General features: G+C 40.4%; 1 protein-coding gene across 1 annotated transcript in view; it reads right to left on the bottom strand.

Moving 5' to 3' along the window:
- SKIL (SKI like proto-oncogene) overlaps positions 1 to 11,259 on the bottom strand; it is a 29,094-nt gene extending 17,835 nt beyond the window's left edge. The window contains exons 1-2 of the mRNA XM_037003078.2: positions 10,815 to 11,259; positions 7,520 to 9,239 (exon numbers count right to left, since the gene is read on the bottom strand). Of these exons, the coding sequence (XP_036858973.2) occupies positions 7,520 to 8,617 (1,098 nt within the window). The 5' untranslated portion in view covers positions 8,618 to 9,239; positions 10,815 to 11,259. The remainder of the gene's footprint in view (positions 1 to 7,519; positions 9,240 to 10,814) is intronic.
- Between the last annotated feature and the right edge of the window lie 615 nt (positions 11,260 to 11,874).

Raw genomic sequence — 11,874 nt, forward strand, 5'->3', positions numbered from 1 at the left:
CAGCATTATCCATATGAAAACATTACAATTTGTACTAAAAAAAAATAACGAATCCTTTTAAACTCTTAGACTTATCTTCAATAATAAACTTTGCTTTTTAGGTGGTATTCTAGTTTTTAATTACAGTATTAACATTATGATATTTAAATCCTAATGACACACACTGATGAAGAAATCTAGACAATTCCCCAAAATATTGGTGGGATTTCCCAAACCCACCCTAAAATCAGAAATAAATCTTTGAAAAAATATGTGGAAAAAAAATATTTTTTAAAATAGAATGTAGAAAGTGTTATAGAAGATATTCATTTTTACACTATGCTATTCATTAAGATAGCAAGCATATAAAGGGCTAGCATATTTGGTAAGTTTAACAGTGTATTCTCCTAATGGTGTGCTTACACAAGATACATAATAAATATTTATTTATAAAATATAATGCAAGTTAAATACACTTTACTTTGCATGAACCCAACATAAATCATCAGCAACCTTACTAAATACATGTCTTAATACATAGTTAAGCACTAACTCCTTAGGTATAATGTGAATATACTTGTCAGGGTCTTTTTACTGTGTATAGTAATATTAAGACCTTCAAGTGGTCAATAAATGATTTCAGAAGGACACAAAAGACACCCTACCAGACAGCTGCCAACAACTCTTAAGAGAAAGAAACTGAGTATCTCAGTGCAGGATCAGGTTTCCTCCATACTTCCAACATGTTGTGAATGAGTGCTTCAACAACTAAACAGGAATAGTGTTACAAGAAAGCAAAGAGCTACTTAAGAGAATTTGAGGTTTAGTCTTGTGGTCATTTTCTTGTAATTATTAGAATCAACCTAATGCCAAATTGAAACAATGATTAACACACTTTCACTGACTTAGAAGAGACCATCTTCAGGAGGTAGAGCAATGTTGCTGTTCCCCCACGCTGAAAGATCATACCATCTACCTCAAAAGCCAATTTTAGATTTAAAGTATTTAAAAATGCTCACAGGGAAAGCGAAAACTCATTCTTGAAATGTGCAACTATTCTCTTAAATCCTTCATGGAAAAAGTCATGTTGAATCAGAAGTATGATTATCACTCCCTTTACAACTTGAAGAAAAGGAACTGATAAAAAAACCTGTTAATTCCTGAGACTTTTAAAAATAAAAATTTTTATGCTGAATTCTATGGTGTCCAATCCCTTTAATACTGCAATTACTTGGAAACACCCAAGTCATACACATCTTTTCACTAAAATATTTTGTTGTCAAAAGTTTTAAATCTGTATAAATTTAATGCTTTGCTTTTCTACCCCATTTCAGTATATATGCTTTAAAAAATTGTGATCCTGGATTATTTTGGCCTTCAACTAATATAAATTGATAATATTAAAATGTAGATTCATTTCACTATGTGCAATGTACTCTATTTTTTATTTTACTCTATTTTAAAATGCTGGTGACCCACTAAATTGATTTCATGACCTTGCTGGCCCTTCTCAAAGGGTTTTCAAAAGAATTAAGCAGAAATGCCCTCAGGTATCCACTACACACAATTAATTAACTTCTCTCCAAAGCCTTTAGAATGGTACTACAGTTGACCCTTGAACAACTTGGATTTGCACTGTGTGAGTCCACTTATACACACATTTTCCAATAAGTACACTGGGAAAATTTCTGGAAATCTACGATGATTTGAAAAAATATTTCTTTTCTCTAGCTTACACTTTAATTGTACAGTTTCTAATACACACAGCACACAAAATATGTTAACTGGCTATTCATGTTATCAGTAATCTGGTCAACAGAAGTTTTGGTGGAGTCCAAAGTTATCCATGGATCTCTGATATTACTGGGGTTGGTGCCCCTAACCTCCATGTTGTTCAAGGGTCAGCTATATACACCATCCTTGGGAGCACTGATGAAACCAACACTCAAATCATTTTCTGTAGGGTGTAATTCTCCTCCTGTGGAACCCCAGATGGGAAAGGCTGCAGAGGTGACAAATTGCAATCTGCTGTAAGTGAACTGTCTTAAAATTGGTCCAAAATATTATTTCAGTTATACCTGGTATTAACATTGGTGCACTCTATAGATGCTTCTGTACAGATTTACAAAGCATTATAAATGCAAAGGACCATGGATAACTATCACTTCTTGCTGAAATCAGGAGGAAATTGTTTTCTTCTTTGCACTTTTCAAGGATTTGCTACAACAGGACCATACTGCTTTCATAATCACACTAAAAAACATTTTTAACATGTAACAGAAGCCTAGTATTATTTACCAAAACAGTTGTTAGCTCCTTAAACTTTATTCCTTGTCCCTATTAAGATAAATAACATATGCACTTTTAATGCTACTTGAAATCTCAAAATAGATTCAATACCACAAATGGAAACAAAATACTGCTTTACTTTAAAACTAAACCTGTTTTCCTCCTTGAATATCACTGGTAACTTTCTTTATAGGGCTACTAAAATTTTTCATTCAGTTATCCAAACCTTTATTAAACATCTACACATTCTAGATTTGTAAACTGCAAGATAGAGTCCTGCCCTAGGGGGCCTCCCTCCAGTCATTACGTGCATTCTGTGACCCACTTCCAAGCCTAGAAATCAAAATGAGTTTTAAGTTTATTTTGTATCTTTCTTATTCATTCCTCTTTCTACCTAGCATGGTGCTGTAATACTTTAATGACTGAAGCAAACCATAACAAGGCTTATTAATATTAGCCTAAAAAGGTTCATGGTTTCATTATATACATTCCTTTTGCTTTTTGCAGTCTAATAAAATCCTTGGATTATTATTTACATACATAAACCGATAGAACAAACTTCTATATGTGGACAAAATGAAGGTTCCAGCCATTACTAAAGTTATTTCCAAATAAGTTATACCTCTACCTGAACAAAGTTCTGGCTCCACAATTACTTCCACTCCCAGAATTCTAAGGGATTCAAATTAACCCAGCTATTGATTACTTCCTCATTCTTCCAGTAGCGTAAGTTATAATGTATGCATAGATTTGAAAACACTGTTGGCTGAAACACTAATTCCAGGCTACCTTTTTCCTTCTCTTCCTTGAAGTTTCTTAATTTTTTCCCATTTCTCAGACCAAAAGGATGAACTTCTAAGTTTTTCATCATAAGCCTTTTAAAATGTGTTAACATTTTTAAATGTTTTAACTTTTTAATTGTATTTACTATTATTTATAATTATTTAATTGTATTTACAAAACCATAAGAGGGCACTATTCCCAAAGCCATTCTGAAGATTTCACTCAATATTTTAAACCTTTTTCACTTTCTTCTTGCATACTTCATTTTAGTAAGTAAATAAATATCCAATTAGTATAATTACTGTGTGCAAACAACTAAGAGATACATTTGAAACCTTCGTCTTAGAAATACCTTCACATAATTCTAGATAAGACAAGTAGACGTTTAGGGAAAGGAAAAATCCGCAAATACGTATTAGTAAACAGTTCAGTAACAGTCTGAAGCACCACTCCACATTTTAGACTCTTAACTTGCAAAATGCTTTCACATCTACTCTCTTATTTGATGTTACCTTATTCAACAGTTTATTTGCAAATTATGTATTTATTATAGGGTAAATCATTTTTCAAAAAAAACTCCAAATATTCTAAAACGTAATGAAATTTTACAAAATTTTGTTCAGTTAAAAAAAAGGTATCACCAAGTGTCTTTGGTGTTACTGTGCACCAAACTATGTTCGGGGAAAGCAAGAAAAGTCTATGAATTCATGAAAAGAGTTTGTTTTAGAAAGCTAGACAAAAATATTCATATTGGTCCCTCATATTAGCACAATACTTCATCTCATTCTGACTTTATTCTAACTTGATCAAAATTTATGCTAATCACAAAATCAAAGTACATCACTGATGTAACAAAATTACCATTAAATCTGCCACAATTATTACTGGAACACATTCTGCCCCAATACTACTCTCTCTAGTCACCTATCCTCTCTGGTGTGTATTCCTTACCTTATACTTAGGTTTGTACTAAAAAAACACTGTTCCTAAACAGAAGTATTAAGAGTTTACAAGAAGAGAGAAATTTTTTGTATTATTATTATTATTCCAAGGATCTCTGCAGAAATGGTGATGTGAAAGGAAAAGGCGAAACTAAAAATTGTGAAATGTTTACTAGGCTTCACGAGGAAAACTTTCGGTTGTTACCTTTAGGTCATTGATTTGCATCACAGATAACCTACAGGGCTTTTTTTCCTAAGCAGAGTAAAACACTGTATTATTTTACTTACCCAAGAGTAGTAAGTCTGAATGTTAGAAATCTAAATTTTAATTTAAAAAATATATATACTTTTAAGGGCATATATCATTAACTTAGGGGAGAATGTAAGCCATATGCTGTTAACAGTAGACAATCACCTATAATTACTTTATCAACTGACTAGATAGACTTTTCTAATATGCTTAAAAACAGTCTTAAGTAATCATCACCCTTCAAATTTTATTTATAAATGATCAAATTGCTTAGCAACCATCTTTCTGTAAATAGATGTATAATCAACAAAATCAAAATTAGATCAAATAAATAACACCCAATGAAGATTTGGAAAAAAATCAAGAATATGCTATTCTTGCACACATTTGAACACTGTAAAATACAATAACCATTTTTCTAATAAAAAGTCCCGAAAACTCAAATGACAAGAAGAGACTGTTTGATAATATCATTTTGCAAAACAATTGAGGCAGAACTAAAAATCAGTTGTATTTCTTGTGGTGACCTGAGTAAGAAATAGTTCAAAACATGCCTTTAGTCTACAAAAAATAGTTCTTTACTTAGAACTGACCTAACACCATTATTTTTCCTATCTAAATATTAGCTACTAACTATGCAAAATACACCTATTAGCTATGCAAACAGTTTGGTGATCATTACTAATATAATTTCCACCCTTAGAAATAATTTAACAGTTGCTGCATTTCAAACAACTGCCTACTGAGTTTCAGGATCTTTTAAAATCCAGAAACAATACTTCACCTACATTAACTATATAAACATGTCAAATTACATTAGTATTCACACTAAACAGAAGGCTCTTTATAAGGGATTAATATATTTAGTGTATCTTTAAAAAAAAAAGCCCATCCTGATTTTTTAAAATGAGCTTCCTCTGGGTCATCTGATTTGTTTGGCAACCAAATGACTCACAGGAGAATGAAAAATGTTCCCCAGTCAAGGCCATCCTCTCACCAGTTAAATACCTTGGTCTATATGCAAGTTAATACAGCATTTAAGAGCCATTATACTAAAAGGTAGGTTGATAAGAAAAGTTAATGTTTCTCAAAATTCAGTTTCTGCTACTAAGTTTGCTGTAGGGAAAAGTAGTGAAAATTACTAGACTTCAAGTTAGAAGAACGGCATTCAACTCCTGATTCCACCACCTACCAGTTATACAACCACAAGCATGTGACCCATCTGGGCACTTGTTTCTCATCTGAGAAACCCTGTTTACAGGCCTTCAAAAAAGAACAACCTCACAAGGTTTTGAGCAGTAAATTTTTAAAATGTGAAGAAGCATAATAAAACCACCACTCAAGTATGTATTGCACATGAAGCCCAGAAATCTTCTCTCTTAAAGGCTTGATTGCTAGAAATTTCCTTAAATGTCCTTAAACTGCTTAAAATTCACATTAAATTGGTAACAATTCCAAAATACCACTGTAGCAAATACTGCAAAAAAAGATGGTAACAGTAAAGAATCACCTAAATAAAAATATAAAGAATCACCTATAGCAAAAAGATGGAAAAAAATCACACCTTTCCGAACTAAAAAATGAATTCAAATTCGTAAGTTCTGAGACAATAAAGGACTACTTCCAGATGAAGAATGGTTTCAATTTTAACCAAACCCTAGTGCATTCAGTTTCAGTTAAGTAAATTAATCATCTTTTTTTTTTAACCTTTGTCATGGTTCTCACATATTTTCTTTTTCTCACAAATACAGAGCAGGACTATTCGGCAAAGTAGTTTATCCCAAAAGTGCTTGTCAGAGCAATGAAGATTGAAGCAAGAATATTGAGCAAATAATGTGGACACCTATGGACATGTAAGGGTAGAACCCTAATTAGCTTAGGGGAAGATAATCATAAATGTCAAAAGGGGCTTTCCACATTTTGAGAATATAATCTCTAAACACAAGCAGCAGCATGGGACCAATCCAGCTGTAAGCAAGTCCAGCAATTTCAGAACTGGCTTGAAGTCAATCCTGCTTCGAAATCAGTTACTAACTACACCTGAACAATATAAACTGATCTAGTAGCCAAAGGTAAGGAATTGTGAAATGCTGACCCTTTGGAAGCAGCAAGGAGCAAACTACCCTCATGTAGAGTCTAAAATTATCTTCATTGGGTTTCAGAAGTGAATTATCTTAAAACTGTACTGTAACTAAATTTCCCTAAAAACCTTTAAGGGACTGTAATAAATTACAGGATACCAAATCTTAGGTTCCAGCCCAAGCTCTAATGTTGCTGTGAATAATCTTAAATTACTTAATATGCTTCATTCATTTCTTCTGTGAAGCAGAAAAGGCAGAGATTATTTCAACGAATAAAAATAGTGGAAAAATTTGCTTAAAATGAAACGCAGCAACCTTTCGTTGTATGAATCAAATTAAAATTTTACAAGTAAAACTGCTCAACAACGCTTGCCACATTTTAAACACTTGGTGTTAACTATTACGCTGATTTTAATCAAGTAGGAAAATTTATTTGAAAACCAGATCAACAAACTAAATATTTAATAACCCAGACCTTGTCTATTACCCAGGCATAAGACAGTTGTGTAGCCTACCAGATAATACTGTGGGAAAAACAAGTTTTAAGATCTCTCTGCTGATACGTTTTTTCTTAACATTTATTTAGTTTCAAACAAATTCTTCAGATAAATCTGTCTCTTCCACTTGTCTCCAATATTGATCAAGCCTGAATATTCAAGTGTAGAAGCAATATCAAAAATCCTAGATGTAGCTCTGAAAAATGCTACTTGGAGCCCACCACCAGAACTGTTTTGGATAGCTGTTACACTATTTGCAAATGGAGATAACACCAAAATGTAAATTACCTGGAGTCCTAGGACAACAACAGATTTAGTTATCAAAAGGCAGGATGTGCGAAAAAGAGGCCATGACTTGATAAAAGCCCCAAATCCTCCACTCCCTTGCTAAATCATCTTAGGAAAACCACTTGATCTCTTGAGCCCCATTCTCTTTATCTGTAAAATGGGAATAATCTACTTCTCTCCCAGTTGTTTGAAAGATCAAGTAAGAACACACACAGGAAAACTCTGCAGCATAAAATATGTAATACAAACCTAACACATTACAGAAATCAGTATTTTTTGTTATTGTTGCATGAGCAGTTGAGTTTCTTAACAACACACAGATTAAATAATATTCTAAATATAGACTTCTGATTTCAAAGTAAACCATTACCGTTATTCAAAATTGCTATTTAGGGGAAAACAAAAACTTGCCTTGGACTGAGTTCTCTTTCCATTCCTCAGGCTAAATTTCTCCTTCATTTCTTCCAAAATTATTTTCAGTTTTTTTTCTTCAGGTGTCCCTAAGTACTTCTGGTTCACGTGAAGATAGCAAGGCCATTTGGCTGATTCAAAGCCCCAGTGGCAAGTCCTTTTGTCAGGTGATCTATGAGAATGCATCACAAATGTCTGGGGCGCAAACATTCCACAGCATTCCAGACATTGAATACACGGTGCATCAGGCTGAACATAGAACTGGGGTGCAAAAAGACCCTGACATTTGCCCAAGCATTCATGTTCCACTTCAAATGCACTGCCAGTTTCCTTTAACTGGGCCAATGAGTTTTTAGCAGGAAGTATGCTACCATTTTGTGGAAAAGTGCGTGGCCGCAATAAAGCGTTACAAAGTCTTTGTGCATCAGTTAATGTGATCAGTCCACAAGATGGGGCATTGAATGGAAGTATTCCCAGAACCTTTAAAATATGAAGCTGGTCTGAAGTACACCTTGAACAATAGATGTACAATTCATCACACACTGTATTTATTTGCTGGAGTGAAAATTCTCGGAGAACAGAATTTAAGACTTGGGGCAAACAGAGTCTCTTTTCTCCTCCAACCTGAAAGCAAGAAATAGACTCCCCTTCCAACACAGTCTGGGTGAGTTCTGTGGAGCTATCAGAAGGGATGAGCAGTGGACCAGGAAGAACCTGAGGAGATGGGAGAGGCAGAAATACAGTAGGTGACATGCTTTCTTGGGAATATCGAGCAGAAAATGCTGCTGGTCCACCCAGGGAGCTCTGACTACTTAAATGGAATTGTGCCAAAGTGTGTTTCAAACTGGGATTTAAATGCAAAGGTTCAGGCACAGAGGCACAGGTTCCCTTAACATGCTCTCCATCCATTTCCATTGGCACTTCATAGTCATCCAAGTATTCCTTCTTAACTGCTGGCAGTTTGTTTATCATCATTTTTCCATTTGCATGAATGTCTGTCATCATTTTTTTCACTGGAGGGCTGCCATCATCTCCCATCTCATTCAGTTTTTTATTTGAGCCCTGAACCAAGGAGAAATTTGCCTGCAGGTTTTCCATTGCTATAACTATAGTGTCAATTAAGTAAATATGATATCTGCATTGTTAGTTGCTTGCTTGAAAAGAGAAAAGCAATGTATACCAATACTTATGCTAACTAACTCTAACAGAAAATTTAAATTTCCGAAGAGAGATCTCCCTAAACTGCTCAACAGATTTCCCAATTTTGGTTTGCTTATATTCCAGTGTAATTTCACTCAGAGGCACGCCTCTGAGGAAGCCTATGTTTTTAATTCTTTAGATTCTTATTAAAATTAAGTTGTCAATTTTCTCAAGTCAAGATGTCCAGCTTCAATACAAAGGTTTGGTCTGGTTTGGTTTGAAGCAAAACGCATGAGAAGTTCATGCAATTACTTGTGTTATCAAATCTAGACACAAACACAAGTCAAAATGATGTACCCAAATTTAATTTTTGGCAGCAAGGAGACCAAAAAAGGTAAAGAAGAAATTATCTTCTCTAAAAATGATCTGTTGTTCTATGTTGACAAACTGGAGGTTTGTATAAATCCTCACACCATAAGAGCCTCTCACTCCACTTGAACTTCTGTAATTAAAAACGAATTCTAAAGGAAAACAGTCCAGTTATCTTCAAGGATTGCTATCCATTCTTCTTTTAATTAATCTGGAAGAGAAGGGGGATGGGGGAAGTTAAATTTGAATTCGCTCCAGAGGCCAAAGGGTCAGTCTGAACCTAGTTTCTTAAACTGAGTTCACTTTACCAAAGGTGACACTTGAGTGATTTCTTTAAATCTAACACAGTTAACCAGAAGAACCTTCATTTAAATAGGAAGGCAAATTTGGATAAGAGGTAAAAGGAGCAATAATATCCCTCAAAAGGTAGACGGTTACTCCAGCTTAGAAGAACCTTAAACAGATTATCTCACCCAAAACTCGGTACCACAGGCATTCTCAGTTATGCCATTTTAACTAAAATAACCCATTGCTTCATCTCCTGATTAAAAAAAGAATTTTTTTCATTCAAAATAATCAGATACGAGTTAACATAGCTACAATCTTAAGTGCATTAATTCATCTAGTCAGTGTATGCTATTTTTCTGGAACGACTGTAGGCAAAAATTAACTTTCTTTTTAAAAGGCTAGTGAATTTGCTTAATGGAAGCCAAAAGCTATAGATTCCACTCCAGGGAATCTTCATCCTTGAACAACATCAATCCGGGAAAAAAACCGCAAGGCAGAGAGACCTCACAAAGAATGCAAATGGAGGAAGAGGGGGAAAAAAGAAAAGATTCTTCCACTTCCTTCTTCTGAGAAAAGAAATCCAATAAATTTTTTCCTACCTAACTCCCAGCAATTTACTTTAAAACAGACCTAAAGGGTTAAGGACCAAGGCCACTACCTACGTACTGACTTTCGCCCACCACAGGAACACCTCAGCCAACGCAGGCCAAGAAGGCAGGAGGTCTGACCTAGAATGGGCGAACCCCCCAAACCCTGAAATCGTCGGCCCATGCAAAAGCTACCCAGCCATCACAAACCCTAGCGGGAGTGGGGAACGAAAGACATGGGACCCGGGACGCCTCGGGATGTGTAAAGGGGGTAGTGGGAAGTGGAAGAAGCAAGAGTCCCTCAACCCCCACCCGCGGTCTCGGGGCAACCCCAAGTGCCCTCCCAACACCACCCCACTGCGGGGGCCACGGGGATGACTGTGGAAATCCCCCGCGTGCCCTGTCCCCGGGAAGTTCTCGGGTGTTACCCTAGCACCCCTACGACTGCACCTCCCCCCGCCCGCCCGGGGCCAGAAGGGAGAAGGGTCAGTGGGCGGGTGGGGCATGAGCCGGGATCCCCTCGCCGCCGAGGCCAGGCGGCCAGGTCGAGCAGGGGCATCCCCGCGGAGCAGTGGAGGGCTGGGGGCGGATGGGAGACTGTGACGGGCGTCCCGGTCTCCGGGGTCCCGACGGCTCCGGTCAAGTGCAGCGACCTTCCACTGCTCGCGTCGACTGCTCCGGGTCAGCGAGGCACGATCCACGGAGAGATACCCGCCCTGCATGGCCCCGACCCCACCCGGGACCCGAGCACCGGGACCCCCAACTCCGGCCTCCGCGACCGGGGAAGCTCGACGAGCTTTGTTAACTCCCCACTACCCCCGGGGCTGCCGTCGGGATCCCCGGGGACCGCGCGTCCCTTGCCTTCCACCGCGTTTCCCCCTCCCACGCCCAACCGCGAGCCGGGTCCGCACCTGTGCACGCCGTCGCTGCCGCCGCCGCCGCTCGCCCGCTCTCTTGGGCTCTGCCGGCGCCGCTCCGAACCCCACACACATCGCTACACACAGCCCTCTGACGTCACCGAGCTCTCGGCCCGCCCACGTCACTGCGGAGACACTCGGCTTCCCGCAGACGCCGCCGCCGTCTCCGTCCGCCCGGGGGAGAGCGAGGGCGGCGGGGAGGGGGAGGGGAGAGGAAAGCAGCCAGCGGCGGCACCGCGCACGCGGACCAGCCGGCGTCGCTGCGGCCGCAGCCTCGCGGCCCCCAGCCCCTCGGAGACCCGCGCGCCGTCTGGCCTATTGTGGCTCCTTGGGGCTCCCCCACGCCCCGTCGTCTCGCGCGCTCCCTCCCCCCCAGGCGCGCGCCCGGCGCTCCTGGCCCCGCGCGCCGTCTGGGCGGCTGGCGCGCGGCGCTGTCTGCGGTGCACCCGGCGCAGACAGGATGTTCCCTCCCCGCCCCACCCCCACCGCCGCCTCCCTCCTTCCTTCCTCGAGTCGCCCAGCCGGCTGTCTGGGGCCACCACCGCCCCGCCTCCGCCCCACCCGCTGCTCAGTGGAGACGGGCCAGACCCGGGGGCGCCCTGGCCAGTCGGCCGCCGCGCGACAGGGAGGGAGGGGGCAGGGCGGCCTCGCGGTGCACTGTGCGCGACCCCAGCAGCCGGCAGGGCGGAGGCAGAGCCCGCCCGCAGAGCGCTGCCGCCCGAGGTCAGGCACGGGCGACCCTCCCCCCGCGAGGCCGCAGCTGGGCCGCCCCGCCCCGGAGGCAGCCGGGTGGCAGCAGCCCTGCAGCAACCCCCGCCCCCGCCCTGTGGGCCCCGCTCCCCGGGGCGCGCCGGGGCTGCCCCCCCAACCCCCCCGCGCGAGGCCTCCCGCCTGAGGGCCGCCCCGCCAGCTGCCTGCGCTCCGCCCCAAGGCCGGACGGCCTCCGCCCAGACGCCTTCCCCCGGCTGACCTCCATCCGCCATCGAGCCCAGCCTGAGGCTGCCCAAAGTTCCGGCAAAACCGGGAGAAAATACTGTGTCTCTACTTCTCAGCC

Source organism: Manis javanica, chromosome 3, assembly GCF_040802235.1.
Source record: "Manis javanica isolate MJ-LG chromosome 3, MJ_LKY, whole genome shotgun sequence".
Classification (NCBI taxonomy): Eukaryota; Metazoa; Chordata; class Mammalia; order Pholidota; family Manidae; genus Manis; species Manis javanica.